Raw genomic sequence first — 27,671 nt, forward strand, 5'->3', positions numbered from 1 at the left:
TATTAAGAGCTGAGACAGTGTTGTCGCTCACTGATACCTTTTTAAAGATTTGCAGGGTTGAAACCTTAACACCAGAATCAGAATAAACAGGTCGGGTCCTACATACATTGCCGTTGGGCTACAACTTCTACCATCCCTGACCATTGGACATGCTAGACTTGATGGAAAATGGAGCTCAACAACCAGTGCTGTAACTACAGGTAGCAAGCTGGGGTGGGGTTGCCTGCAGAGGGGGGCCATTGAGGCTCCCAGCCCACCCACCCCCACCCCTGTGTGTGTGTGTGTGTACACAAATGCACATGGGTGTGTGTGCCAAGCTGGCTCTTTGACCCAGGTGAAATAAAGCCTGTCAGCTTCTGGAAAGCTATAAGCTCCCCCAACCTTCCCTTCAGACAATGTGCTTTATCCTCATATCTGAAGCTAAGACTGAAAAGCAAGCCAGTCAGTCTTAGAGGTTGTCCAGCTGCTATATAATCCCCCCCCCCGCCCCCCAAAAAGTATCACCTAAGCATAGGTAGACTGGATATTTTTTGAAGCTTCACAACATACTTTTATCCGGGCTGCTGAAAGAATTGCATGGGCTGCCAATTTGTTACTAAGCCCATTTTAAGGGACTGCTGATGACTTATGAGACTCGACTCAGCTTGGGAACGGGTTATGTAAAAGAATGACTCCCCCTGTACGGACCTATCCACTCACTGCCATCAGCCAATGTCACCTTGGACACACTACATCTTGCAAATATTCATCTTTGAATATTTCAATCGTACCAACAGGCTAAAAATCAGTTTCTATCCGTGGGCTGTTAGGCTGCTGAACGGAAAATAATATAGTGCAACTGACTTTCGGGGTTGGTGTGTTGTGCGACACGACAAGCACACAGAGTGCAATGAGATTGAGTGTTTGTGGGGGGGGCTCGGTTAATTTCATTGTACACAGGTTGTACATTGACAATAAAGGTAGTAGTAGTAGTAGTAGTAGTAGTAGTAGTAGTAGTAGTATCTTACGACCACTTAGAAATGGACTTCCTCTGTAGTGACCCCCACTTTGTGCAACTGTCTCTATATCTGGCTGGCACCCACAGTGCTGATATTTTGCTGACTAGTTAAAACTTGTTCTGTTATCTCAGGCCTTCCAGGGAATTTTATACATTATACCAGTTTTTATCACCCCTTCAATATGGCAGATATAGATGTATAGATATATAACCTAATGTTGTTTAACCCCTGAAGAATGAAGAGTGTATCAAAATCCATTAAAGTGTGACTAGGAAGGAGTGTTGGAGTTCAATAAACAGGGGTTTATTTCTAAGGGAGAAGCATTCTAATGTTTTCTCCAATATGCCTGTTGGTCTCTTTTTTTCCTTTTTTTCCCTTTCCTTTTCTTTTTTCTATCTTATCATCTTATCTTATCTTATCTTATCTTATCTTATCTTATCTTATCGCTTTGCAACTAAGTCCCACTCTGAGTAGACCCACTGAAATGAATGGACCTAAGTTAGTCATGCCCATTATTTTCAACAGGTTAACTACAATGGGTGATAGCCAACATTAGTCACACTCAAAGCAGACCTATTGAAACCCATCTGATTTCAGTGGGTCTGCTCTGAGCAGGGTTAATGATGGTTATCACCCGTTGTAGGTGGATTTTCTGCTATGCAAGGAGAGAAGAAGGCCCCAAATCCCACTAAAGTTCATGGTGACTAGCTTGTTTGCTTGCTTCAAGTGGGTCTTACAGTGTAACAGGTAATACTTATTCAGAAGCAAGTCCTGCTGAGCCGAGTTGGACTTTCTCAAGGACCAGCAGGTGTTTTTAGCATTGCAACCTTTAGCTGAATCTTGTTGGCTCTTCCTTCTCCATTTCCAATGCCGCTATCTGTGCTGTGTCCTTGGCTTTCTTATTTGGTGTAAACCAGAGTAGTTCCTTCAGAGGCAGGGGAGCAAATAGTATTTATTAAGGTCCAAATCGAGGTTTTGACATCTGCCATCTTTCTGCAGACAGAAACATGAATCTTTCCCTTAAATCACAATGTGCCCGATGGCCTTCGTTGTAATTTTATTTTACAGCTTCCCTTTAGGTTCATTGTCTGTGTTGCTTCCAGTGGCACTGCTTCAAATGCAACGCCCCCGGGGGACTGGAGTTGCCTTTTATTTATTTCTTTTCCTGATGACACTGCAGTTACAGAAGCCTCAGATCTATACTCTCAGGCAATTGTGAGGGAGTCAGGCTGTCAATGGACCTCATTGCCAGACTTCATAAAACTGCCAAGGTTGATCAAAATTGCATAGCTCAGGCCAAATCCATTTCAAATCTGACGATTAAAGCGGCTTAATTCCAGTGTACAGAAAGATAAGGAGTCAGGCTCACAGGCGAAAGCCATTCAAATCTCTCCACAAATATCCTATGAAGGAGGACTAATTTGTTAGGAGAACTAGAAGACAGGGAACCATGGTGGTAGTGCAGATCCTTCCTGAATTAGCAAACCTGGGTTTACCTCTGTGTGATGTGAGCATAGGAGCCAACTCCTATGGGCTGAGGACCCTTCCCACCCCCACCCCCCAAAAAATTGAGGGGGCTGCCGCCCAAGTTGATGGGTATTGCCATTCAAATGGTGCCTATGTGTTGCATCTTATGATCCATTATGTGGGGTGGGGCTTACCTGCCCCACCCCAAAATTTTATTCAAGTGGGCGCCCCTGGATGTGAGGAATGGCCAAGGACACATCACTTAGACTTGGGCTTCCAGTCTTCTCTCCATAAGTGAAGTAGCATTCTGATTCTACTCAATACTGCTCTTGGAAGCAAATCACATTGAATGTGATTACTGAATAAACTATTATTTAGGGTTCAGGTGGAGGAGTTTTCAAGGCCACTTTTTGTACAGAATAACTTTAATCAAACAAAGTTCATCTATGCTTGTTTTTTTACAAAAAATGTTTGGTTTTTCTGGTTTGGTTTCATGTGTTTTGAACGAAATTCTGGAAATTTAGCTTGCTTGTTTGGTTGTTGTTGTTGTTGTTAACAGTTCATGCTCATTAAAGAACCTGGACTATTGCTGATTTCCTGGGCTGGAGAAGACAATCATGCTTTCTCCCCAAAAACGGGGAGGGGTAAGGTTTTGTCCTCAATTCTAGAGGGTCAAAGATCCCGGTGTAAAGGGGTTTTTAAAACAGTACAGAAAAACTTCACACCAGCCCTGTCTTCAAAGAGACTGTGATCTCAGCCATTTATCCGGGGCAAAGCGGAAAGATGGTTGGTTCAAAACGAAAGTGAGTCAGAATAATTTTAGCTGTATCATTTGGGTGCCTTTCCTTTACCGAGATTGAGTTCGTTTCTTTTTTAAAAGACAAAAACAAAAACAACCTGTTCAGTTGTGATTGTGAAAATATATTCCGAACTAACTCGATTATGGAATGCATATTGGCGATATCTGACTTTTAAAATAAATACCGTTCGAAATTATATTTCTGTTCTTCCTCCCGCCCAAAACATAAATAACGTTCACTTTTTAAGGGCATCTTTTTTCAAGGCGCACATGACTAGTTTAAAGGGTGAGGTTCAAGGTTCCATGAAAAAGTTACCTTTCCTTTTAAAAATATATTTTTACAAAGAATTGGAAGATGCGAGAAATGCTATAATAAACAAATCGCTTCCGAGCTAGAAAGCGTGACATTATTTTTTAAATGTATCCGTACATCCACACTGTTAACGTCACACTTGCCCTGAAGGAAAGTAACATACGATTATTTACATATTTCTAATAAGTGTACAGAGAGATATATGAGGGCATCCTACGGATCCCGAACGCAGAGATGTTCAAGTAATTCAGGTAACACGTGCACGAACAATCGCAGTCTAGGCTGAAATCTAAGTTGCAATTCATAGATAATTCAACCGATAAAATTGTTTTAAAGGCTTCTCTGGCCTCGCTGGTTCATTATTGCGCATTGGATCATAATAAAATGAGTGTAGAATTAATCCAGGTAAAATAGCATACAAATATGGGAAGGGTGACGAAGAACCCTTAATCCTAATTTTGGGACGTTTATTTCTCTCCCTCCCCGCCCCCCACCCGGAAAAATAGAATGTGAAAGAGCGCACTGACATCCTATGTTGAAAATTTTGTAGCGGAGTTGGGAAAACAACTCTCTGGATTTCTGTATGGCACCTATCATTAAATTAAATTTAGTTGTGTGTGTGTCCCCCGCCCAGCTTCTACTCTTGGTGGAGGTTGCTTTCATAGTCTGGTGCAGATGAATTGCTACGGAGTGGACTTCGCTGCGCCACGTTTGCGCTCCGATCCTGAACGGTGCCTAAGACTTCCAAACGGCTGAGGCCGACCGTCCCCGCGGCGCCCCCTCTTCCCTCGGTACTAGGGAATCCTAGAATAGGTCGCTGATCTTTCTACACGCTTGGTAATTGCGGTACCCCGAAGAATCTGCTGCCTCCGCCTGAGACGGGTCGCCTCTCACCCAACGCCCTAATGGTTGCGCCGGACGCGATTCCGAGGAGTCCAGAATTTATAAGCGCCTTTTGGGGATAGGGGAGCAGCGGGTGTCCGAAAGGTCTGCGCCAGCTTTGAGGCTGCAACGCGCGGTGTGTGTGTGTGTGTGTGTGTGTGTGTGTGTGTGTGTGTGTGTGTGTGTTTCTTTCTTTCGCTTGGAGACACATCTTTTAATAGCTCCCCAAGCTCAGAGTTCACCCTCGCTTCTCTTCCTCTCACCACTGTCCTTCCAGGGTCTTACAGTAAGAACAGCGAAGCCCTTTTGGAAAAGGAGGAGGAGATAGAGAAGGAAAAAACCCAGCGCGCGCGGTGGTTGGGATGGGTTTCTTTTTCTTTTCTTTTCTTTTTCCTCTTCTCCCCCCCCCCGCCCCCATCTTTCCCTGGCACCGCTCCGCCCCCGGTATCTCTCCGGTCCCTTTCCGTCTTTGTCCTGGGCGCGCCCCCTCCCAAGTACAGTTCTTCTCATATTTCCCTGTTTGAAATGTAAGGAGGCATCGCTATAATTTGGAGGTCAGGTTTCTAAAGACGCCTCCTTTTAAATAACAAGCGCAGCCGGCGGAGACTGTCAGGGTGTCTCGGTTTTGTATACGGTTTACTCACTGGCACCTATTTTTTTATTATTATTTAAAAATAAAAAAGGAAGAAAAAGAAAGAGAAAAGTGTGTGGGCTAAAACTCAATTTCACATCCCACGTTTTGTATGAGATGTAGGTTTGACATCTGTTTGCCAGAGTGTTTTGCACTTAGCCTAACACCCACTATTAAGTGACAAAAATTGTGGCAGGTTGTCAAAGCCAGCTGACTGACAGCTGCTCCGCTTTACAAAAAGAGAGGCAGCCGGGGAGGTGCGGGGAGAGAGACACCATTCAAATATTTGCAGGGCTGGGAAGCTCGCTGCAGTGCCATCCCCCATTCTTTTTCCTCCCCCTCCCCCCCCCCCGTCTGAGCGTTGCAAAACAGAAGTCACAAGTTTTGAAACCGGCGATCCCGAATTTGTTGCAGTATAAACAAGGCAGGAGCGAGTCCCAACCGTGAACCGCGCTCCCGCTCTCTGGATAAGCCGGAAAGTCTCCCGGAAAGTAAACCCACTGACTTCAGTGGGACTTCCTTTCCAGGTACAGCCACGAGCTGGGGCGTCGAAACGAGTCACTTGGTCACATGTGCCCAAGAAGGCGCTTCACGCCTCCGCGGAGATCCGGATCCGAGCCTTCCCCAAAGGATTCCGGATGATGCCAACTTGCGCGGGTTTACTTGGAAGTAAGTTCCAGGGAAATCGACAGGACTTACTGTCAAGTAAACCTAAAGTCAAGAATAACCCGTGTTCTTTCGCCACCCATTTCAAGACGCAAAGAGAATCTTTTTGTCGGCTTTTAACGCGCGACAAACGCTGCTAACTCGCCCGGAAGGAGGCGATGGGGCGCAGCTGCATCCTGAGAGGTGCTGTGGGGCCGACTTTGAACTAAACTGCCAATGGCTCCGCAGCGGATAATAAAAGCGACCCGCTTCTGATCTGGGTGTTTTGGCTGGATTTTATAGATAAAAATATTTCCCCTGCGAGGTTGTGTGCTCGTGTGAATGCGAACGGTGCCCACTTTCAGCGAAGGTCAGGTCAGGAGAACCGCCTGAGAGATGTAACCGCGCTGGGAGAGAAAGGAAGGAGAGGGTGTGAAGAAGGATGCCTGCTGGGGTCTTTTCACGAGCAAACGCGCAATTTTGCAGCGCGCAAAACAAGATGTCGCTTCCCGTTAGGATACTGTCCTTTGGGGGTTAAACTAGAGGGAAGGGAGAGGCAAGGAGGACGCCGCCCCTCCTCTCCAGCGACGCCGTGCATCCTTGGCCTGCCTGAAGTGGGGGAGTCTCCCCGCCCCCACCCGTGTCCCCATAGATCGCGCGCACGACTGATAGGGACAGCGACATCCGGGACTGGGACTGGCGCAGGGGAGCGCTCTTCCGGCATCGCCGGCGCAGCGGGTGTTTGGTATCCATTGGACTAGCTAGTCTGGACGCAGCTCATCCCCTATTGCTCAGGAAAAGGACGGGGGCGGGAAGGGAGAATAAGCTCAGAAGGATGCCGCCGCCAACCCCCCAAAAAAACTTGAGGGGAGGAAGTAAATACTACTACTACTACTACTACTACTACTAATAATAATAATAATAATAATAATAATAATATTCCGTCTCGAGACTGCACATTCGCTATTCTTAAAGAAAGGGGCGGCAGACAGTAACCTCAGAAGTACACACCTATAATAAGAAAACTGGAAAAGTTTTATAATTAGAATAATGTTAATAGTGCAAACGGTGGCGAAGCCTTTGGTGAGGCTTTCGGAAAAGAGGAATGAAAAGTTTAAGCGGGTAGCCGGATGACACACACAGAATACCCCTAATGGACGAAAGAAAGGGGGAGAGAAACCCCATGCCGAGCCAGCCCTCCGGGAGGCGGGAAAGAGGCGCCGAATCACTTTCCCTTCCAGGCTGAAGGGCGCGCGAGGGAAAGTGGGATCCGCTCTCAGCGGGCGCAGAACGCTTGAGAATGCCGGGCTTTAAGGGAAAGAGGGGAGAAGAAGGGATCTTAAACTCGGATCCTAAACGAAACGAGATAAGAATAGCCCGCGGAGCCCGGTCTCCAGTAAGTCCGCCACTAGGTCAAAAGGCGCAAGACAGGTAGACAGAGCAACTCCGGCTCCCAAGCCGCGCGCTGGAAGGCGCCTCGGAGGAGAGGGGCGCAAGCAAAGAAAGTGGGCCAGGATCCGCGCGGGTGTGCGCAGAAGACGGAGCGGGGCTGGGGGGGGGGAGCCGGGCAGGCGCGCAAGGGATGCCCGGGCTCCACCTCCCTTCTCGCCGCGTCCCAGCTGCTCTCCAAGCAACTGCTAGGTTCTATTCACCGTCGAGACGCGGAAAGGAGGGGGAAAGTGGCTATTTATTAGAATACTTGTTTGGTATTGTTCCGCGCCACACAAAAGCGCTTCATTATGTTCCTGGGTTGGGAGGGGGGGATGAGAGAGGAAGAGAAGGAAAAGCGGGGAGTGGGGGGAAGCCCTTCCCGCTCGCGCGCTCGCTCTTGCTCGGGTTTGTTTGGTTTCTCCCCCCCCCTCCAGACAGAAACAATAACTTGAAATTGTCTTGAAAGTCTTCCTCTTTTCTTTTTGGTATCAGTAATAAATTTCATTTCCCAGCCTCTCTCTCCGTGTGTGTGTGTGTGTGTGTGTGTGTGTGCAACGCGGTCGTCTATGTGTATGAGAGAGAGAGGGAGCGAGAAAGAGGAGAGAGAGAGAGAAAGAAAGAGAGAGAGGGGTGTGCGTGAATGAGTGTCTGCGCGTCCGTTGCTCGGCGCTCCGGGCTGTGGCGCAGCGGTTGCCGAACCTGCCATGGGCAGGGTGTGGGTCTGGGGAGAGAGAGAGAGAGAGAGAGAGAGAGAGAGAGAGAGAGAGAGAGAGAGAGAGAGAGAGAGAGAGAGAGAGTTAAAGCGAGGGAGGAAGAGGGTCGGCTACCCCGGGGCCAAAGCCAGAGTCGCTGCGCACCGCTTGCGCCCGCCTAGGGATCCAGCCAGCCAGCCGAGCGCTAAGGAAGGTGGCCAAGGCAACTCGCCCTGCGCTGCCCTGCGGGAGAGGCTGCGCCCCTGCCCTGCTGTCCTCCCCGCAGTGGGGGAAAGAGAAGAAAGCTGGAACTGTAAGTGTGCCTCTAACTTTGGAAGGGGGGAAGGTGGGTGGGTCGCCCTGCGGGGTGGGGTGGGGGTGGGAGGGGGAAAAGGGGGAGGGAGGGGGCTCCGCCAGGAGTTTCCTGAGGGGGAGGCGCGCTTGCAACTTTCGACGAGAGGCTCCAAAGAGCTTTACGTTGCTGCTTGATCGATGGGGATCCATGTGGAGATGCGTGACGAGGGGGAGGGGAGGGGGACTTTCACTTTTATGATAAAAGATTTAAAAAAATAAATGACCCACCCCACACATACACAGAGAGAATCTCTCTCTTTCTCTCTCCAACACACACACACACACACACACACACACACACACACAGCCCACTCCCCAGCTCAGCGGGACAGTCGAAAGGGTGGGTGGAAGCTCAGCAAGCCGCCTTAATTTTTGTTCGGTTTTTACGCATTTTCTCCCCGGGCAAGGGAACTGCGAGGGGGAGGGAGGGATACAGGCGGGCTACTTTTTGGTGTCAGGGGTTGGCTTCCATTTGGGCAGAGAGCGGCAATTGACATGTCCACGTGGGAAGTCGGGGTGTGATGGCGGGGGGGGGGTAGGCTTGAAGAAAGCAGAAGCTGTTCGGGTTTGCGTGACCCCGCGGCCTTACCCAAGGCAGAAAGAAACTTTGCCTACTCTGGGATCGGCTCTCTCCCAGGAAACGCGGCTCTAAAGAACCTAGTTACAGTTCTTTGATGAAAACGCCGCAAACAGTCGCCAGCGAGTTTTAGCTGGGGTGGTGGGAGAGGTTAAGGAACCCACACACACACACACACACACACTTTCATGTAACCTGAGGGTCGCCCAGAATGTGACACGACCTTTTGGCCGGTGGAAATCTATTTCCCTTCGTGCTGAATCCCAATCCCGTTAGGTTTTCTTGAGCAAAAGACGAGGAGACCCCTTCAATCGATAAACCCACCACGTTAAAGACGCTGTATGTTTCCAGCCGCAGAGTTTTCTCCCGCTTTCGCCGGAGGTAGCTGAACCGGGCTGGGGGGGAATCTGGACCAGGGAGGTGGTTCAGGAGGCACCGCCAGAAGCCGGAGATCTGAGCACCACTCAGTCTCGGGAGAAAACGGATCTGGCTCCTGGCAGAAACAGGTGTTTAAATGTGATAGCAGCTTCAGTCAATTAACCCATTATAAACCCGTTTGAGCGCATTGATCCCCGGGCAGCCTGGAGAAGGGGAGGGGGTAGCCTTGAAAGCCTCTTTGTTCAAAGGGCAAAGTGGTGTCCTGATAGCCTACCTAGAAGAGAGAGAGACGGAAAGGGGGCAGAGGAAAAGAGAAAGGAAGAGAGACAAAACGTCTGCGCCGGCTTTGAGAGCAAAGATCGCAGTGTCAAATGCGCCGAGCAGGGCGCAATCCTGTGCGCACTTACTTGAGCATCATAGGGTCACACACAATCAGTGAGGATGCGGGAGGAAGAGGAAAAGGCCGCCCAGTTCGGTTCCCGATAATCGAACTGTCTTGAAACCCAGAGCAAGTGGAGCCCGGCGTTCTCGAGGCCCTCTGGGCGGAAGCGACCTTCCTAGCTACACAGAGCTCTTCATCAAGAAGAATGGAAAGCAGAGCTCTGCGTAACTCTAAAGCTGGCACGCAGCGTTTCGAAACCTATTTGTTTATACTTGCGTACTTCGCCTCATCCATTTTACTCGAGGCGGGTTATAGTCCAAAAAGGGGGGGAGGGAGCAATGGAACAACATAGACTCTCACTGTACTGTATTTCTTGTGCTGCGACCCCATCGCAGCTGAGGCTGAATTTTTACGCGCCACTTCTTTGCGGATAAGGAGGGCCGATGAACCCCGCGGGGTTTGGTTCCAGGTAAACATACCTGCGCTTAGGCTGTCGCCCTCTGATCTAAAGGTGTTGGGTAAGCCATGCCCAACTCCTCCTCAGTCCCGGATTCTCTGGACATCCGAAGCGTGTCTTGCCAACTGTATGGCGGAAATCGGATAGCAAGGAGTTCGCATCATGTAGCCTCATAAGGGCTATTCCTCCGAAAGCTACTTTCACACGAGAATGGCTCCGCGGTGTCACTAGGTGAGGTGTCTTGGGGCCAAATCCCAGAACAAACTCAACATTAATTAATTCGAGGAGAGAGTCCTGAGAGGGAACAGAAGTGGAAGAGGGAAAGAGTTTGCTACGCCTCCCCTATCTCGCGTGGACACACGCACACCCCTCCCCTGTCTTGCTCTACCAGAAGCCTAAGAACCATTTAGGGCATCAGTGTGTACCAAATAACTTTTTTTTTTTAAAGGGAGTGTTTGCAAAGAATTGTTTAGATTGCGCACCCCGGAGATGCTGGTTGCGGGCTTAATTTTAAACGAATAAAAACAACTCACCGACGCCCAAAGGAAGTTCGCTGAGTTGAAGTGCAGAAAAAGTAGCAACATTCCTTCATAAAAATTGATTTGGAGAAGGGCTGGATCCCTGATGTGAATAATCTTGGGGGGGGGTAGCTGAATATATCCTAAGTGAGCAGCTTAAAGAGAGAGGTAGAAAACAGGAGGAGGACAGAGATTGTACTATACAGTATGGCTTTCCGTACATCTCTCCTGTAACCCTTTCTAGGCTCTGCCTTTCGATTTCACCGAGCTCAGAAGGACTCGGAAGGTCAAGTGTCATGGCCACGGTTTGACGTCCCCCAAAACAACCGCCCTCCGAACCACCCACCCTCCACTATAATTCGATACACACACACACGGACCGAAAATGGAGAGAAGGGGCATCGGGGTGAGCTACAGAGCCCAATGGCCCAGGCATCTATCTGGACCACAGTCTCAGTGAAGTAGCACCCTCATTTTTTGCGCATAAAGCCTGTCTTCCCCGCATGGCGGGGCTCGGAGGACCGAGGGATGAGTTGCAGGGAAGTTATAGGACGAGCAACTAACTCGAAGAATAAGCTTCCAAAAACAGTAACAGCAGAAAGTTTAAGCATGCCCAAAAAACATAGCCCAGAATATTATTATTATTATTATTATTATTATTATTATTATTATTATTATTATTACTACTACTACTACTACTACTACTACTACTATTAATTTCCTACTATGTCTGATCAACCTCCAGCTTATACCAAGACTAGGATAACAATCTCCTTCCACCCTGATCTTAAAGAAAACAGGATTCACTCCCTAGAACTCGACTCCTGCTCGTAAAAGGAGAGGTTAACGGCATTAAATGGCGCAAAGGTGGGGTGTATTCCCCTCTGCGCATAATGAAACGTCCAGAAACAGCATTTGGGAGATTATTTAGATGTCTCGCCTTGTTTGCTGTTTTTCGAAGTAATTTGGGGGATGCGGCTGCGTGACTGGAAATCGTGTCAAAGTGATGTTTTAATCTCATAGAAAAGTGTATTAAAGGACAAGATGTAATTTATGGGAGATGCTCCGATGGGGGGGAAAAGAGAGATTGGAGTGGATGATCCTCCGCTCTCCGGTGAACCCCGTGTCAGATGTATATTGAAGCCTGGGTGGTTAATCTAATTTGCAATAACAGGGGATGGCTTGAAAGCGGGAAGGGGCGGTGGGAGAGGGGGCAGCGGCGAGGAGTTAGCTCACTTCTTCTGCCTTCAGTCGGAGGTTTTTCCTTATCAGTTTGTCTTGGCTGGACTTTGATGGAGGGGTGTCTTTTCTACTTGAGGGGCCGGCCAGGCAGGCTACAGAAATGGGGTTCCATGGCACCTCGTGCGAGGCATCAGGGCTCGGAATTGCCCTGGCATTTCCTTCCAAAGCAGTGGTCGTGTCTCATCCTTGAGAACGCGACGCAATAACTGTCCTTTAAAAAGTACCCGTCTTTTTTTGTTTTGTTCTTTTCACAATATAGTTGTTGTTTTCTTAATTTTCCTACTCAAGGCGTGCCATCCTATGAGAGCCTGAAACATTTAATGTCACAACAATATCGTTGCAGCAGGGTGGGGGTATTGAATCCTATAAATCACTATATACGGTATATATATATTATTCTGCTCATGTTATTATTATTATTAGTCTTAAAGGTGGTGTTGTTTTTCTGATCAGTCAGAGCTTAGAAAGCATTACTGATTGGGCTGTCTAGAGGGTGTGTGTTTTTTTGGTGGGGGGGGGGGAGGTGGAATCCGGAATTAGCCACGGCTCTTTCTAAGCAATTCTGGTGCTCTCCTATTATACGTGTATCCCTTTAACAACACAAAGACTCAAAAATTACAACTCTTGAGGAATTTTTTTTTTTTTTAAGGTGCATTCAGACTGTTAATTACAGGGGTTTGTGTCAATGGAACTTTATCAATGACCCGTTTAATTCTGCTGTAATTACTGACAAAATAAGACAAGGATGGATCACAATAGAGAATATTTCTCTTTCAAAACAATATTGTGCCGGGAGTCTAGTTAAGGCATAATATAAACAAACAGCTTATAAAAGACTCTCTCCCTGACAAAGCGTGACGAAAGGGTGTGCTCCAACCTTGCAGGGGGAACTTGCATTCCAGAACGCCCATTGGAAGGCTCAGGCCTGGTTACACGTGCTGAGCACACCGCTCCCAGAACAGGGAAGAGCGTCTGCAAAAAGCGCCAGGCTTGTCCTCTTCCCAACTTTCCAGCAAACCCGCCTCTTCAAACGGGAGGCTGTGAAAGCGGCGGGCGCCGGGCCCCCGAGAAGAAGGGGCCCTTTGTGCGCAGAGATCGCCAACTTCGTTCTCTGCAATAATTGCGGCTCAAAATAAGGGTTGTAATGTAGCCATTTATATTCGTGCAACGAAAACCACCGTTGTAGCCTTGCTTGTCTTTTCTAATGTTAACGTGCAAGGCAGAATTGGAGGCAGTGGGAACAGCCGCTCCTTAGCCAGTCGCTCTCAAGCTGCCCCAGAATGTATAGAAAATAGATTTTTATCCGAATTGCGGGTGGTTGGGAGGGAAGTGTATCAGCTGGCTCGACAACATCTAAACGTCGGCTGGTTGTTTTTATTACAGGGCAGAAAGCACAAATCCATGTGTGCTACTAGACAGCAAACCTCTGGATATTGTAATTAGATTCATAGGTTCATCTGAAACTGTTTTTGTCGTCGTCGTTGTTGTTAATTTCACCTCAATATAGCGGCCAGGTCTTTAATTATTTTCAGTCCCGAACGAGGGGATTAAGAAGGAAAGTCAGCGCCCCTTCGCCCTGTTTGGCGATTAATAACAATTTTTAAAATGCAACAAGAATCCGCAGTGTCTTTACGAAAAGGGAAACTGATCTTAAACCAATTCCAGTTTCGACAGGCGTGGGCACTTCCTTTCCGATGCGCCCAAGTCGCTCCTGTTCGTATTACCTCAAATGTGAGGTTATTTATATACACTCGCTTTTCCTTCCTTTTGAAGGAGGAGACGAAAGCCGTCGCTCGAGAGAACGCTTTCCCCTAGATTTCGGGGAGCAGAGATGTCAACTTCTCTTCAGCTGAGAGACACATCAAGTCAGCTTTTCGAGGGATAATGATAAAATGTGGGCAGACGACGTGGAGAAGCCGCTTTTCACATCTCGCTGATAGGCACGCGGGGTTGCATTTCAACCCCAGCGCGGAGAAAACAAACACCAATTGCAGGGACTTCGAGATCCGAGGAGAAAGAGGTTCCGATATTGGGAGTGACCAGAATTTGGTCCTCCCGGTGACTCCATTTCGTCCTCGGGAACTTTCCAGGGGGCGGCACAGGGCAGGTTGGAGAGAAACATTTCCTGCGCGAAGTTTCAGCCCTTTCCTCTGCCTCCCCCCGCCCCGTTTCTATCCTTTCATTCATAAACCTGGTGGTAGCTATAGACGCGGCTTGAATATTATTGACGTCTCTTCCCTCAACTGCTCCCTCCGTTAACCCAATTACAGAATCCATCAAGAACTGTGTTGAATTATCTCTTTTCCATACAGTATCAGCATTAGCCTAATTAAAAGCTATAATGTCTGATATAATGATTAAATCGTTAGCTCTGCTGTAGGGAAGCAATATTTTGTTTTCCCTTCAATTAGAAGCTGATTGAGGTTTTTCAGAACAGGTCAGCTGTGAAATTTGAATTATATGTGTGAGCACTGTTCACAGGGGTGAGCCCCGACTCGAAAGCTCCAGAGATTCTCCAAACGCTTTCACCCAGTGAGCTGGGAAGCTACTACAACAACAACAACAACAACAACAACAACAACAACAACAACAACAACAACAACAACAACAACATTATAGCCGCTTTGCCTCGGGGGTGAGAGGGGGCTCAGGAATCTGCAGGAGAACCGTCAGAGTGGGAAGCCTTTGTGAAAGGTGAAAGGGAAAGGACTGGTTCACCTTCTGGAAAAGATTCCCAAATCACAAATAGCTTGCGAGTTTTAAAACTCTTCACTGAGAATGAGGATCACGACTGGCCCTGCTTAGATAGCGTGTGTCAACCCCCTAGGTCTTTTGCTAAGTGGATTAGAACACGCTTCTTAAAATGAAATTGAGAATTTGAGAAGCCTCGCTTTGGGTTGACTTGGGGGCATTCGCGCAAGAGAGCGGAGAAAGCGCTCGGTCGGAAGTTGCAGTAGAGTAGGGTAGGGAATCGGGGCAGGAGCCAGTGGCGTGAAGCAGGGAGTCCTCAAACACCCTACCCCACCCCCTTTCCCCAATCCCCCGCTGCAGAATCCGGAGCCGAGGAGTAGCCAGCAGACGGCGATCGCAGCCTCGGCTCACTCGCAGTAGCCTCGGGTCGGGCGCTCCTTCTCCAGAAGGGTCTCCTCCTCTCCCCCCGTTTCCTCCTAGGGGACTTGCCGGTGCCTTTGCAGCGTGCGCAGCGCCAGCTCCTGGCTGGCCAAGGAAGCGCAAACGGAATTCCCCAGCTGGACGCGCTTTGCGCCGCAGTCACCAAAAAGAAGCAGGCAAAGTCGGCGAGGGGGGAGAGGGGTGGGTGTGGAGAGTTTCCTTTGCGAGTCGCCCTCCTGATCTCCCAGAAAACTTAAGAAATTAAGGTATCCTCAGACCAGCCTGGATCTCCCACCTTCGATGCACCTTGCTGCAGAATTTAATCGCAGAATTAGTTGACTCGTTCAGCTGCCAGCTGTCATGTTTAGGGGCCGTGCTGACCATACACGTGTGAAGCAGGCCTTGTATAATGTAGGCAATGTTCATTTGGAGAGCGAGCGAGCCTGTTTCTCAGAAGAAGAAGAAAACAAACGGGGGGGTGGGAGGGAATGAGGGGGAAATATTCCGTCTTTTTCAAGCTGTTTTCCAGAAATGATCTTGACCTTGAGATCTTGCCACCAAAGTGGCTCCAAGGGTACTCTGTGGGCTGGTTCACGAAAGGTGCAACTCACAAACCAACAGTATCGCTAAAAGTTCCAGGGAAACCCTGAGAACAATCCCGAATTTGATTGTTGGATTGGATTTATCTGGACCTAAAGGAGGCCTCCATTTCCGAGAGCAGTTAACTCGCAATGGACAGGATTTGCCTCGTGCCCAGGGCCAAACAAAATCACCGCCACCAAGCAATCCCCACAAGGAGCTGGCTAGCCATTTCGGATGGAACTTTTTCTGGGAGTACCCACCAAATTCTGGTTTGAGCCACCAGAATTGTTCCGCCAGTGGATATTCTGTGCTCTTTTAGGGTTGTTGTTTTTAATGTACTGCTTTATTAAATGGTTGTGAATTTTGCATCTTAATACTGTAAATGGCTCCCAGGCGCCTCTGGCTGCGTGAAGCGATATGTAAACCTAATAAACTAACTCTAAATTAAACCAAACGGTCGTTTTCATCAGATAGGCACATCTGGCATAACATCACCTTACTTGGTTTCTTTTAAAAAAAGAAAGAAAAGAAAAGAAACACTTTTTAAAGCATTCCTAGCCAGTACCTGGCTAGCCACTGTAGGTTCCTAGAAGGATATTCTCCTTCTAGGTGGGGGAGGGGGCTCACCTGGCTGTGCCCCCTAGTTGAAACTTTGTAGGCTCTTTCACTGTGAAGAGGCCACACACTGGAAACAGCCAGGCGACACCACCGGCAAATGAACGCTTGCAGGTCAGTCCCGAACCTCTTTGCAGGCATCTAAACAAAAATATCTTCCCCACCAGATCAGCTAGACTTCGGGGAGCGGGGGGGGGTCACTGGGTTGAGCCGCCAGGATTGATGGATTAGTCATCATGCAAGGTGGAAGGCACTTGCGCAACTCCGCCGGCCCTTCCCTTCCAGGACCGGACGGATCCTCACCGTGGTCAGTGGGGGATCACTCGGAGGGAGCTATGCACAGGATCGCAGCCTTGAAACTCAAGGTTGCACTCCTCCAGCTACAAACGGGTGGTCAGGCCCTTTCAGAGGTCTAGAAAGGCCCGAGTCACTTCCAGGTTTGATTTGTAGTTACAGGTAGGTAGCCATATTGGTCTGCCGTAGTCGAAACAAAATATTTAAAAATTCCTTCCAGTAGCACCTTAGAGACCAACTAAGTTTGTTATTGGTATGAGCTTTCGTGTATCTGAAGAAGTGTGCATGCACACGAAAGCTCATACCAATAACAAACTTAGTTGGTCTCTAAGGTGCTACTGGAAGGAATTTTTTTATTTTGTTTCGAGGTTTGAGTTGGCTAGAGCGTGGTGCTGATAATGAACAAGGCTGCAAGTTCGATCCCCGCATGGGACAGCTGCTTATCCCTGTATGGCAAGGAGTTTGGACTAGGATGATCCACAGGTCCCTTCCATCTCTACAATTCCATGATTCTGTGATAATAAAAACAAAGATGGCAGCAGCGGGAAAAAGCACCCAAAACAGAGCGAAACCTCAGAGACAATCAGCACCTGCTTTTCAAGCTGAGAAAGTGTGTGTCGCATTTTGGTCCAATGTGCATAAACAACATAAGTTGGGAAACTTACCCAAAATTTAACGTGCCTAAATCTGAGGCCACCTTTGAGCTTAAGGTCCTGGGCCAAATAGCCCTACACAAACACACGCACACACACACACGGTCGTGCGGATGGTGTGGACCACTTTTCTACAGGAGCAAGTTACACTGCTTCCAAGGCAGGTCTAAAGACTGCCCATGCATTCGGATCTTGCCCGTGTAGGGATCTCGGCACCAGGCGCCACACGACACCGGCTGCGTACTTGGCACGCGCAAGAGCTGTCAGTCCCCTGCCGCTTAGCAAAAAGACACGTGCAGCCATCCAAGGTGAGCGCTGCTATCTTTGGCCCCGTGGTAGCCTCTACCACGCCAAAGGTTTTGACTGCCAGCATTGGAAAGTTGGTTGATATGTTATTTAAGAGTTTAAATTGACTCAAAAGGCAGCCTGGGGGTAATGCCAGGTATCCGTATTGATAAACGAATGGCCGAATTCTGCAGCCTGGTCGCATGCATGCATGCTTACTCAAGAGTATGTTCCGTGCTTTTTAATAATATTTTTCGAAGCATATGAGTCAACTCCTAGGGCCCCCAATAAAATATTTGAGGGTGCTAAGCCCCCCAAAAGTTTATGGGAATTCAGATGTGTGTGTGCCGCATCCTGTGAGAGATTTTGCAAGGCGGTGCTTACCTGCCGCCGCGCCCCCACCCCCATTTGTTATTCTAGTTGGCACCCTTGTTTCGAAGTAAATGCTCAGGGAATGGCCATTTTACACGGGGCAGCCAGATAACAGGCAGTTTGGCTTCGCTCTGTCAGTAACTTTTCGGGTCTCAGTTTCTCGTCTGTAAAACGGGAAGGGCGGCTGTCTCACAACCTCATGAGCCTGTTGTGAGGATCAATGAGAGACGCACTTTGCTCAATAAACAAGTTGTGGGCATGTTTATTCGGAAGTTAAGCCCAGTTTATTGAGCGAGTTTACTTCCAAGACTGTGTGGGTTAGATTGGACTCCGTCCTGTATCGCTTTACATTGATGGAATGAGTGGGTGTTTGCATCGACGACATTGGCTTCATTGCTCCATAAATGCACTCAATACTTTCTAAACAATTGCTAAATATTATTATTTATTACACAACTTCTACACCAATTGCCCAAAGAGGACAAGCCTTTCAGTGAATAACGACAGAGACAGAGACGGCCACTTAGAAATCCTGTTCTATATTTATTGCTGCATTTCTCATGTCAAATCTTAGGCAATCTATCTGCGATTGGCTACCGAAGTTCAAAAGTAGGAAAAAATATTTTCCACTCCTTAGTTAGCTGTTCGTTTGTTTCAAATCTCTTTCAACGGACACGTACACACGCTACAAGGTGGGTTGAAGAGAGCCGGTGGCATCTCTGCCCTGACCACATCTGTCTAATGTGGTTCCCACCAGACTCTCCAGACATCTCTCCCACCAGACATCTCAGGATGCTTCGAATCAAGGTCTTGAGGACTTCTCCATGCCCCGTTTCAGGCAGTGGCAGTAGCAAGTTCAATAGCGACATTTTAAAAACAACACCCACACTTAGTGGCACCTTGTGTTAAATACTCCGCTAGAAGTTTATCCTCTGCACTAGAGCGGCATTTGGCTGCAGAGGATAAACTTCAGCGCCACACCAAGTTCTCCTCGATCTTCTGAGCCATCGCGTGTAAATCTAGATCTTGTTCTCTTTGAAGTGGTTTTGGCCTTGCAGGCTGGTCCACGGTCACTCAGCGAACCTCATGACTGAGTGGGGATTTGAACCCAGGTTTCCCCGGTCCTAGTCTAACTACTACACCACGCTATACCTAAGGGGGCCTGCCCCATACCTTTAGTGTGTAAGGGGGAAGAGGTGTGCCAGGTCTTATTCCGCGAGTTGTTTTTTCCCCCCTTTTCTTTAGCTTCAGATATTGATTTTTAAACGCCATAACCTGGTTAGCAGTTTCTGAGCCCATGGATGGCCTCGATTCTATTGTGAATGTAGACCGGTGTTAACAACGTTAGGGAATGAGTTCGCAGTTATTTCATGTTTCTGTATAGTCTATTGCTTTGTTTCATTTTCCTTCTACTATTTTTAATTGTTGCTTTTTACTGTGGACCTCCTCGGTGAGAGAGGCGAGAGAAAGCGCAGTCGCCTGCTAAACAGATGTTGCGCTACTTCCAAGGTCTGTACTCTTGCATCTGATGAAGTAGACTGTTGCCCAGGAAAGCTAATACCTCAAGAGAACCTGCCAGACTTTTAAGATGCACTTTTGGCAATTTAGCGTCCAGTCGTGTGAAATGAAGATGACAGGCAGCATGAAAGGATGGCCGTAGGCATTATAAGAGAAGCCCTTTAAAGTTTAAACATTTTGCAGAAGACATGGGCGGCGAAGAGAGATTGGACGGGCGCAGCCCTGGGGATTAGTTAGCGTGTCCTTCTATGAAAAGGAGTCAAGAGGTTGTGTCGGTCTATTACCTTTTGCTGGTGATTTGGTTATTACGCGTTTGGAATATTTACTGGTATATAAAGTAACTGCGACTGATTTAATTGCAGTCTCTTACCACGCTTGGAAGCATAACATATCAATGCATTTCTGATAGCTCTGTTGCAGCAAAGGCAACACAGTCGGGTTGTTGACTTCTTGAAATAAACACCCAACAAATCCTAACAAATGTATTGTGGCATGGATTAGAGTCCACAAGATGCATCTTCAGTTAAGTTATCATCAGTTGGCAGGTCTACTTATATACATGATAGGGGAAAATAAAGAATAAAGAGGGTGCGGGGGGAAACATTGAAAACCGTGGAGTCAAGGGAAAAGTGCAGTTTACCCTATTCAACGGAAGTATCTGCTTAAGGTTTTATTTTCAATTCAAGCGTTGTTTGTTGTACAATTCTGGTTTAGAGGGGGCCAGAAGTTCTCAAAAGTCAACAGTGGTGAAGAAACATATTCAGATGAGGGAGAATGATCTCCCTAGCTACATATATTTCAAGACCTTGCTGTGGAATCCTAAAGCTTATCTATTCTGGAACAATATATCCATGAATCAGTTCCAAAAGCGGGGAAAATGTGTGGCAGAAACATAAACTGATCTATTTAAGTCCTGCCCCCTATTTCAGGCAGGCACCAGAAAGACCCACAGAGTTATCTCCACTGGGATTTCCTTCTAAGATCAGGACAGTCCCCTTTACATGGCATGTCAGCTGGAGGGGTTTGTTGATTGAGATTGGGCGCCTGGAAACCCATGGGTTTTTGTACAGATTTCTCATCAACTTCTGTAGGTACAATGCCTGTAATCTGAGCCACACAGCAAGGTAAAGAGACCCCTGACCAATAGGTCCCAGTCGTGACTGACTCTGGGGTTGCGGTGCTCATCTCGCTTTATTGCCCGAGGGAGCCGGCATACAGCTTCCAGGTCATGTGACCAGTATGACTAAGCCACTTCTACCGAACCAGAGCAGCGCACAGAAACGCCGTTTACCTTCCCACCGGAGCGGTACCTATTTATCTACTTGCACTGTGTGCTTTCGAACTACTAGGTTGGCACACATTACAAGGAAGCAAATTCCACTGACATCTTCAGGAAAGAACTTCTGTTCCAAGCATTGTGCTAGGATATCGGGCTTCAGTTCTCCATTCTTAAAACAATCTTCACTACTTGTAGACCTGTCTCCTACTGGGAAGTTGAGAAATCTTCACTGAGGGCCAAGAAGTACAAGAACGAGCATTACGTTTCTTAAATACCCCCCTTCCATTAGTATCTTTCTTAAACACCCTGTTCCAAAATTGCTCAAAGGTAAACCACACTGATGTCCATGGGACATAAATGACAATAAATATTCTTAGTTAGGCTTCAACGTCTAGGCCCTTACTTGGGAATGGGGCTAGCTGAACTCACCTGAGTAAACGGCTTGTAAGCCGCTCTGAGCCCGGCCTTGGCTGGGGAGGGCGGGGTATAAATTAATTATTATTATTATTATTATTATTATTATTATTATTATTATTATTATTATTAAACATGGGTAGCACCGACCTGAATGTTTTATAGTGTAGTTTCAAAGCAACTTATACTACAGCCTACTACATTTTATAAATAGTGATTTCAGATTTTAAACTTGACACGCATCCCCATCCTAAACATATTAAATTGAAAGCATTTCCAGAGAGGTAACCCTGTTATATACTGCAGAACACCAAGGACAAGTCTCGTGGCACCTTAAAAATTGCCCAACATTGTCTCATGACTCACGAAACTTTATGCCACGATAAATCTTTAAGATACCATAAGTCATTGTTCATACTACTTCAAAGTAGAGTCCCACTGATCTCAATAGAACTTTCTTCCAAGTGAGCTGAGATCGGAGAGTCTTTTTGGTGAGATTCTTACACACAGATAAATCTTGAGGGCTTATTAAAATGTTGCCTTTCCCAACACCCGCCCAGAAAACACCTGCGCGTCAAGATACACTAGCGGAAAATTATATTCCTTCTCAGCAAACACAAAAGGCATAGGAAACAAACAAAAAAAGTTCCGTACAGGAAAGTAAGAGAAGAAGCAGCAAGGAAATTTTACAAGGTTGAAAAAGTCCAGTAGCTTAAAAACTAAATAACTTCTGCCGGTGCCAAAAACGTCTGTCGCTGCTGCTGTTCCCTCCCCCGAAATGAATTCTTTGCAGCTAAACATGCCACAGTTCCAGAAGATCAGGCGGACACCAGGGTGCGCGCGATTTAAATTTAAATGATCTTTTTGGGGTGAAGCGCATCTTGAACCGGTTCGAATTGACATATATATGCCCTCGGAATTTTATTTTATTTTCGCCGTTACGGCCTTTGCTTCCTAGTAGACGCTTAGTTCGGTTCGGGTTATTTTATTATTTATCCGCGTTCCTGGTGGTTGTGTGTGACCCCTTTCGTGGCCCCTCCCCGAAGGCTCCCCATCCCCGCCCTGCTCCCCCCCTCGCCCTTCCCCGCCAGTTCCATAATAGTTTGTACTTCTCACCTCCGGACGTCACTCCTCAGTGCGCCATGCAAATAATCCCCCGCCGGCGCGCTCCGATTGGCCAAGGCAAACTAATTTAATCCCCGTTCGGTGCGCGGTGTATGGCTGCTGGGCTCTTCTCTCGTGGTATCTCTCGGCTGCTCCTCCTTTCCCGATTCCTCCCGGGCTAGAGGAGGGAAACCACAGAGAACAAATTACTGTGCAAGTTCTGCTGCCTGCCTGGGAGCTCTTGGCTTTCCCCCCTCCCCTCGCTCTCGCCCCCCTCCCGCGCGTCCTTACTATTTTCTTCCTTTTTCCCTCACTCACCCCTCCTCCGCCTCCCTCTTTTTCTTGTGATTTAATTACTCCTTTCTTTTATTCCCCCCCTCCCGCTTTTTTTTTTTACGCGTGGTGGAGGCGGCAGAGGGGGAGGGGGATTTCCTGTCTCTTCGCCTCTGTTCACTTGGGACCAGCGGATGCGAGTCACACACGCTCCCTCCCTCAACTCTCTCTCTCTCTTTCGCTGTGGAAGTTAGCGGAGAGAGGGGGGGCGCGCGCATTAGATCACTTCAGCCGCCGCGAGAAGGAGGGGAGCGCGGCTGCCTGCGTGTGCGCGTGTGTGTGTGCGGGAGAGGGAGAGGCGCGCGTGTGCTGAGCCGAGGACGCAGGAGAGCGACGAGAGAGCCCGGGCGCGCACTTCCCCGCCACCTCCTCGCCAAAGTGGATCGGCCAGACTTTCTTCGCCGGCGCCGTCTTCCACTTCTTCCCCCCGAGCCTCCGCCCGGCACCTGTTTGAGCCGCTTTTGAATCCAGCTGGACCAGAAACCGGAGCGCAACACTCTTGGAGAGGGAGAAAGTTTTGCCCGCCCGAGGAGATTCCCGCGCGCGCGCTTTCGCGCTTTCCTCTCTGAGCTCAAGAAGAAAACAACTTTCTCCCCCACCCAACCCCAGCACCACCACCCCTCCTCGCTCTCGACCGTCGTGGTGAACTCTTATATAATTTACTTCTCCTCGGCACCTCCTCTTTCCCGCCCGGACTCGTCCTCCTGGTCGTGCGCTCTCCTCGGCGCGCCGCTTCTTCGCTTTCCTGCGCTCTATGTTTTGACGCTGTGGAGCCTGGTGGCCCCCGAAAGCTGCGCGAATGTATAGCATGATGATGGAGACGGACATGCACTCCCCCGGCGGAGCCCAGGTCACCACCAACCTCTCGGGCCAAACCGGAGCCGGGGGAGGAGGAGGTGGAGGAGGAGGCGGCGGCGGCGGGGGCCCCAAGGCTAACCAAGACCGGGTCAAGAGGCCCATGAACGCCTTCATGGTTTGGTCTCGGGGCCAGCGCCGGAAGATGGCCCAGGAAAACCCCAAGATGCACAACTCGGAGATCTCCAAGCGCCTGGGCGCCGAGTGGAAAGTCATGTCGGAGGCCGAGAAGAGACCCTTCATCGACGAGGCCAAGCGGCTGCGGGCGCTGCACATGAAGGAGCACCCGGATTATAAATACCGGCCCAGGAGGAAAACCAAGACTCTGCTCAAGAAGGACAAGTACTCGCTGGCCGGAGGGCTGCTGGGCGCGGGCGGCCCCGGCGGAGGCCCTCCGGTGGCCATGGGCGTCGGCGTGAGCCCGGGCGGCGTGGGCCAGCGCTTGGAGAGCCCCGGCGGAGGCGGCCCCGGCGGCGGGGGAGGCGGCGGCGGAGGAGGCGGCGGCGGGGGCTACCCGCACATGAACGGCTGGGCCAACGGCGCGTACCCGGGCTCGGTGGCTGCGGCGGCGGCTGCGGCGGCGATGATGCAGGAGGCGCAGCTCGCCTACAGCCAGCACCCGGGCGGCGGCGCCCACCCGCACGCCCACGCGCACCACCCGCACCCGCACAACCCGCAGCCCATGCACCGCTACGACATGGGCGCCCTCCAGTACAGCCCCATCTCCAACTCGCAGGGCTACATGAGCGCCTCGCCGTCGGCCTACGGGGGCATCTCCTACGGCGCGCAACCCCACCAGAACTCGGCGGCGGCGGCGGCGGCCGCAGCCGCGGCAGCAGCGGCCGCCTCGTCCGGGGCGCTGGGCGCGCTCGGCTCCCTGGTCAAGTCCGAGCCCAGCGTCAGCCCGCCCGTCACCTCGGCGCACTCGCGGGCCCCGTGCCCTGGGGACCTGCGAGAGATGATCAGTATGTACTTGCCCGGCGGAGAAGGAGGGGACCCGGCGGCGGCGGCAGCAGCCGCGGCGGCGGCCGCCGCTGCCCAGAGCCGCCTGCACTCCTTGCCACAGCACTATCAGAGCGCCAGCACGGGGGTCAACGGCACGGTGCCCTTGACGCACATCTGAGCCAAGGGGAGGAAGGGCGCACGGACGGACGGACCAGCCAAGGGGCGCGGGGGCGCAATGGAGGGTGTCGCGCGCTCTCTCCTGGGAGCCCCCTCGTCCCCCTCGCCGCCACTGCTGCCCATCTTCCCAGACCCACCCCCGCCGCCCCCTTCCTTTTGTACAGAACAACAAGAAAGAGAGAGGAAATGTTTTGATGACGTTGTAATAAGGATCATAATAATTATAATAACAAATATTCCTAATGGTGAGGATAATGAAGAGAGAAGGTAACAGATTGCTCTAATGCAGCCCCCCCCAGTCCCTCCCTCTCTACCCTAAGGACTAGTTTCTGAAACTGGGGGTTGGGGGGGGAGTTGGGTTGTTATATTTTCCTTCTGTTGTTGTTGGGTTTTAGACAAACCGTCTGTGTTTTAACTGAGATTTTTTTTTGTACAGTATTTATCATTCACCCAGGAGCCACAATGCGTTTATATTTGCTAAAGCGGGGGGAGGGCAAAAAAAACAGACAGACATAACTATAATCGTTAATTATTCGAAGATCTAGGCGACGCCAACTTTTCTGCCACACAGAAGCACTAACTGGTCACTCTTTGAGCCGCTTCTTGTGAAGACTTTTTATTGCCTAAGGAAAGCAAAGATGTTGGGGAGAACTGTTCTCGTTTATAACACAGTACCAAGGGATGCAAATCCAAAACCACGCTTAAACTCTTCTTCTTTTTGTAGTTCTTACGAAGCGGGGTTCTTTATTTTTTCTTATTTTGTTTATTTATAAAAACATTTTTATTTTATTTTTTTGCAACCAGCAACAATATTCTGGATTTTGTAAATGTTTATTACGTCTGCATTTTTTTTTCTTTTGTTAACTATTTTTTGTATTTTTTCTTCTTCTTGTAAATGCATTGTGGAATAATTTTAATTAATTTTAGGCGTTACAAGGGAATTCATAAATGTGTATATAGTTTACTAAAAAGGCGTTTCCGCTAAAAAAGGAAAACAAATAAAACTCTAAAGATGCGTTCGATTCTGAGTTATATCAATTTCAAAGTGAAAGTGCAACCAGTAAATCCAAAATGTACTAATTCATGGCATGCCTTAAAAACTAGAGATTGGAAATTGACTATATGTATAAATATAACGTGAAATATAATAAGATCAGCAACCACACAAATCCCTATTTGGGTTTAGACTTTTCAGAGTTTCTGTGATCGCGAACAACAACAAAAAGGGGGAGAAAGTTTTTTTTTAATGGTGTAGTTTTTGGATATTATTTTAATATCTGTTGAGTATTGTTAAGGAAGGCGACCGATTAAAATACTTTCCATAGCATTCCTTGTTTATTTTGTTTTTTTCTGGCACGGGCTTATTGAAACATCTAGATTACAGTACTAAGTTTTCTGTCTTAAGTTAGTGAAGCGGTTTTAAATAGGTTTGGACGGTTCTCTCCCCCTTCTGGGCCCTAAGGCTAGATATAACTCCAACATTACTGGACTCACCATGTTTAGGCTAGATACAATTATGATGCTGAATACTGATTAGACATAAAAACTACCATAAAAACTGTTCCTGAACAAAGCCACAATTTTGGGCGGATGGGGTAGGGTGGGGAGTCTATCTCTTGTCCCAGCACTGTCTTCTCTTCTTCGGAATACCAAGGAACCTTGTTTGAACCGTGAATGCTGTTACACTAAAATGATGCATTTGTTTGTACGGATATCATAATGTTGTTTAATTGCATAGAAATTTGATTTAAAGTGACTTTCTCCGTTGCCTGATTCTGAAGTGGGAAGTCGATATTAAACTTGATATAACAGTAAAGACACAGTTTAGGCTACATTTTACAATTATTGTTTCAGCTTTTTTATTTATGGCTATTGAACGAAGGCGGGCGGGTGGGGGTGGGGAGAGGACTCTGTGAAGTCCAGAGCGGAAACAAAGCTTAGAGCAAAGCAAATGAGTAATTGGCTCCCTGTGTTCATTTATGTATATCAGTTGGCTGCAGCTACGGAAAAAAACTTGCCCCGGAGCAGCCACCGTTGGTTTTCTTTGAAGTCCTTGGGCGTACTCCAGGTTACTCCAGAGTAAAACCACCCGCAGATGGCAGACACTGCTCCTTACATGCTCCAAACACATTACCTGGAAGTAAGCTCCTTGGGTTTCAATGGATCTTTTATCGACGTGATCTCTTAAGGCCTGTAGGCTGGGCTATTCGGTCTCTGCTAGAAATGGTTTATGGGGATTAACTTCCCCATTCTCAGCCTTCCATATTCGTTTGAATTACTCATCCTTGGAAGTGGTCGCCAACCTTCGTTCCCAAATAACCTTGTTGGTGTCTGTAATACAACTTATTCTTAGCCTTCCTTTCACCCCTTTTGATATTTTGCTAGGCCCTCTTTTCCTGACTCCCTCGCTCTGCAGACCGGCGTCTGAAAGCTGGGTGGGAACTCTTGCCACGCTCTTTGGGCGAGTGTGTAGTTTACTTGTATCAGATCCTGCCCTTTTACAGCAATCCAATCGATGTTGGACTTGTTCATTTTTCTCCCTCTCCCGCTCAATCTTTAATAAGGGGTTTGCCACAAAGGAAAATACCAGCAACCGGGCATCGGTGAAAAACCATACCCGTTTCTTCGATGCACATGCGCCCACAGATGTTGGCGAGGTGTGTGTGCCAATCCAAATTTCTATACATATATATGAAATGTGAATAATCCTTTATGGTTTCCAGTTACCACTCATTTAACTGGCTGTTGTCACACACAGAGGTCTGATTTTTGGAAATGTAATAAACCACCAGGTATTTGTGAAAGCTATCTGCGCTTCTCTTTGCATGCAAATAGCGCCAACAACTTTTCTGGAAGGAAGGGGGCGGGGGAGGGGGAGCGAGAGAGAGAGGGGGGGCAGAGGCAGAAGGAGTACCAAAAGGACTTCACATTCTCTGTTGTGTTTGGGGAGAGGAGTTCTTAAAGTCATTTTGCTTGCCCCTTAACCCTCGGTGTCCTATTGCCTACAGCGCTACTATTAACTCGTGCCAACTAACACCCATGTTCAAATGAACTGCAACAAAACTTTTCAAAATTTACTATTATTCTTGTTATTATTATAATAATTAGCAACACAGTCTAGGCGAAGTTAAAATGCGTTATATGTTCACTGGTTTAAGTGCTGAAGATTTAAACGTGTGCTTAACTCTCTCAATCAAATCAATGTCTTTGGTTAGATTGCGCCTCACTCCATAACCCAGAATCAGAATGATTATTATCCTCATTTAGTTGACTTTGTTCGGTGCTTTTGTTATTCTTATGTGCATGTATTTGCTTTGTTGTTTTTTTCTTTCCGCGGAGAAGCAGGTCAAATAATAACCTTCATAAAA

The 27,671-nt window shown here is 48.3% G+C and overlaps 1 protein-coding gene and 2 long non-coding RNA genes across 10 annotated transcripts in view; 2 read left to right on the forward strand and 1 right to left on the reverse strand.

Annotated features, from left to right (window-relative positions):
- The window catches only part of LOC310706058, a 346,770-nt gene that overhangs the window by 162,223 nt on the left and 156,876 nt on the right, over window positions 1-27,671 (reverse strand). For all 6 annotated transcript variants that reach the window (XR_014525607.1, XR_014525608.1, XR_014525609.1 and 3 more), the window contains exon 4: window positions 22,006-22,171. This is a non-coding gene — a long non-coding RNA (uncharacterized lncRNA). The remainder of the gene's footprint in view (window positions 1-22,005; window positions 22,172-27,671) is intronic.
- LOC310706065 overlaps window positions 7,383-27,671 on the forward strand; it is a 49,783-nt gene continuing 29,494 nt past the window's right edge. The window contains exons 1-2 of one of the 3 annotated variants that reach the window (XR_014525625.1): window positions 7,521-7,885; window positions 7,934-8,171. This is a non-coding gene — a long non-coding RNA (uncharacterized lncRNA). Of the gene's footprint in view, window positions 8,172-27,671 lie in introns of all 3 variants that reach the window. The other 2 variants (XR_014525623.1, XR_014525624.1) reach the window with 2 other exon arrangements.
- Window positions 22,180-25,630, forward strand: SOX1 (SRY-box transcription factor 1). Its single transcript, XM_083501280.1, has one exon. It carries the CDS (start codon window positions 23,126-23,128, stop codon window positions 24,302-24,304), a length of 1,179 nt encoding a protein of 392 aa, XP_083357406.1. The 5' UTR covers window positions 22,180-23,125; the 3' UTR covers window positions 24,305-25,630.

This window comes from Podarcis liolepis (genome assembly GCF_965112155.1).
Source record: "Podarcis liolepis genome assembly, chromosome: 4".
NCBI lineage: Eukaryota > Metazoa > Chordata > Lepidosauria > Squamata > Lacertidae > Podarcis > Podarcis liolepis.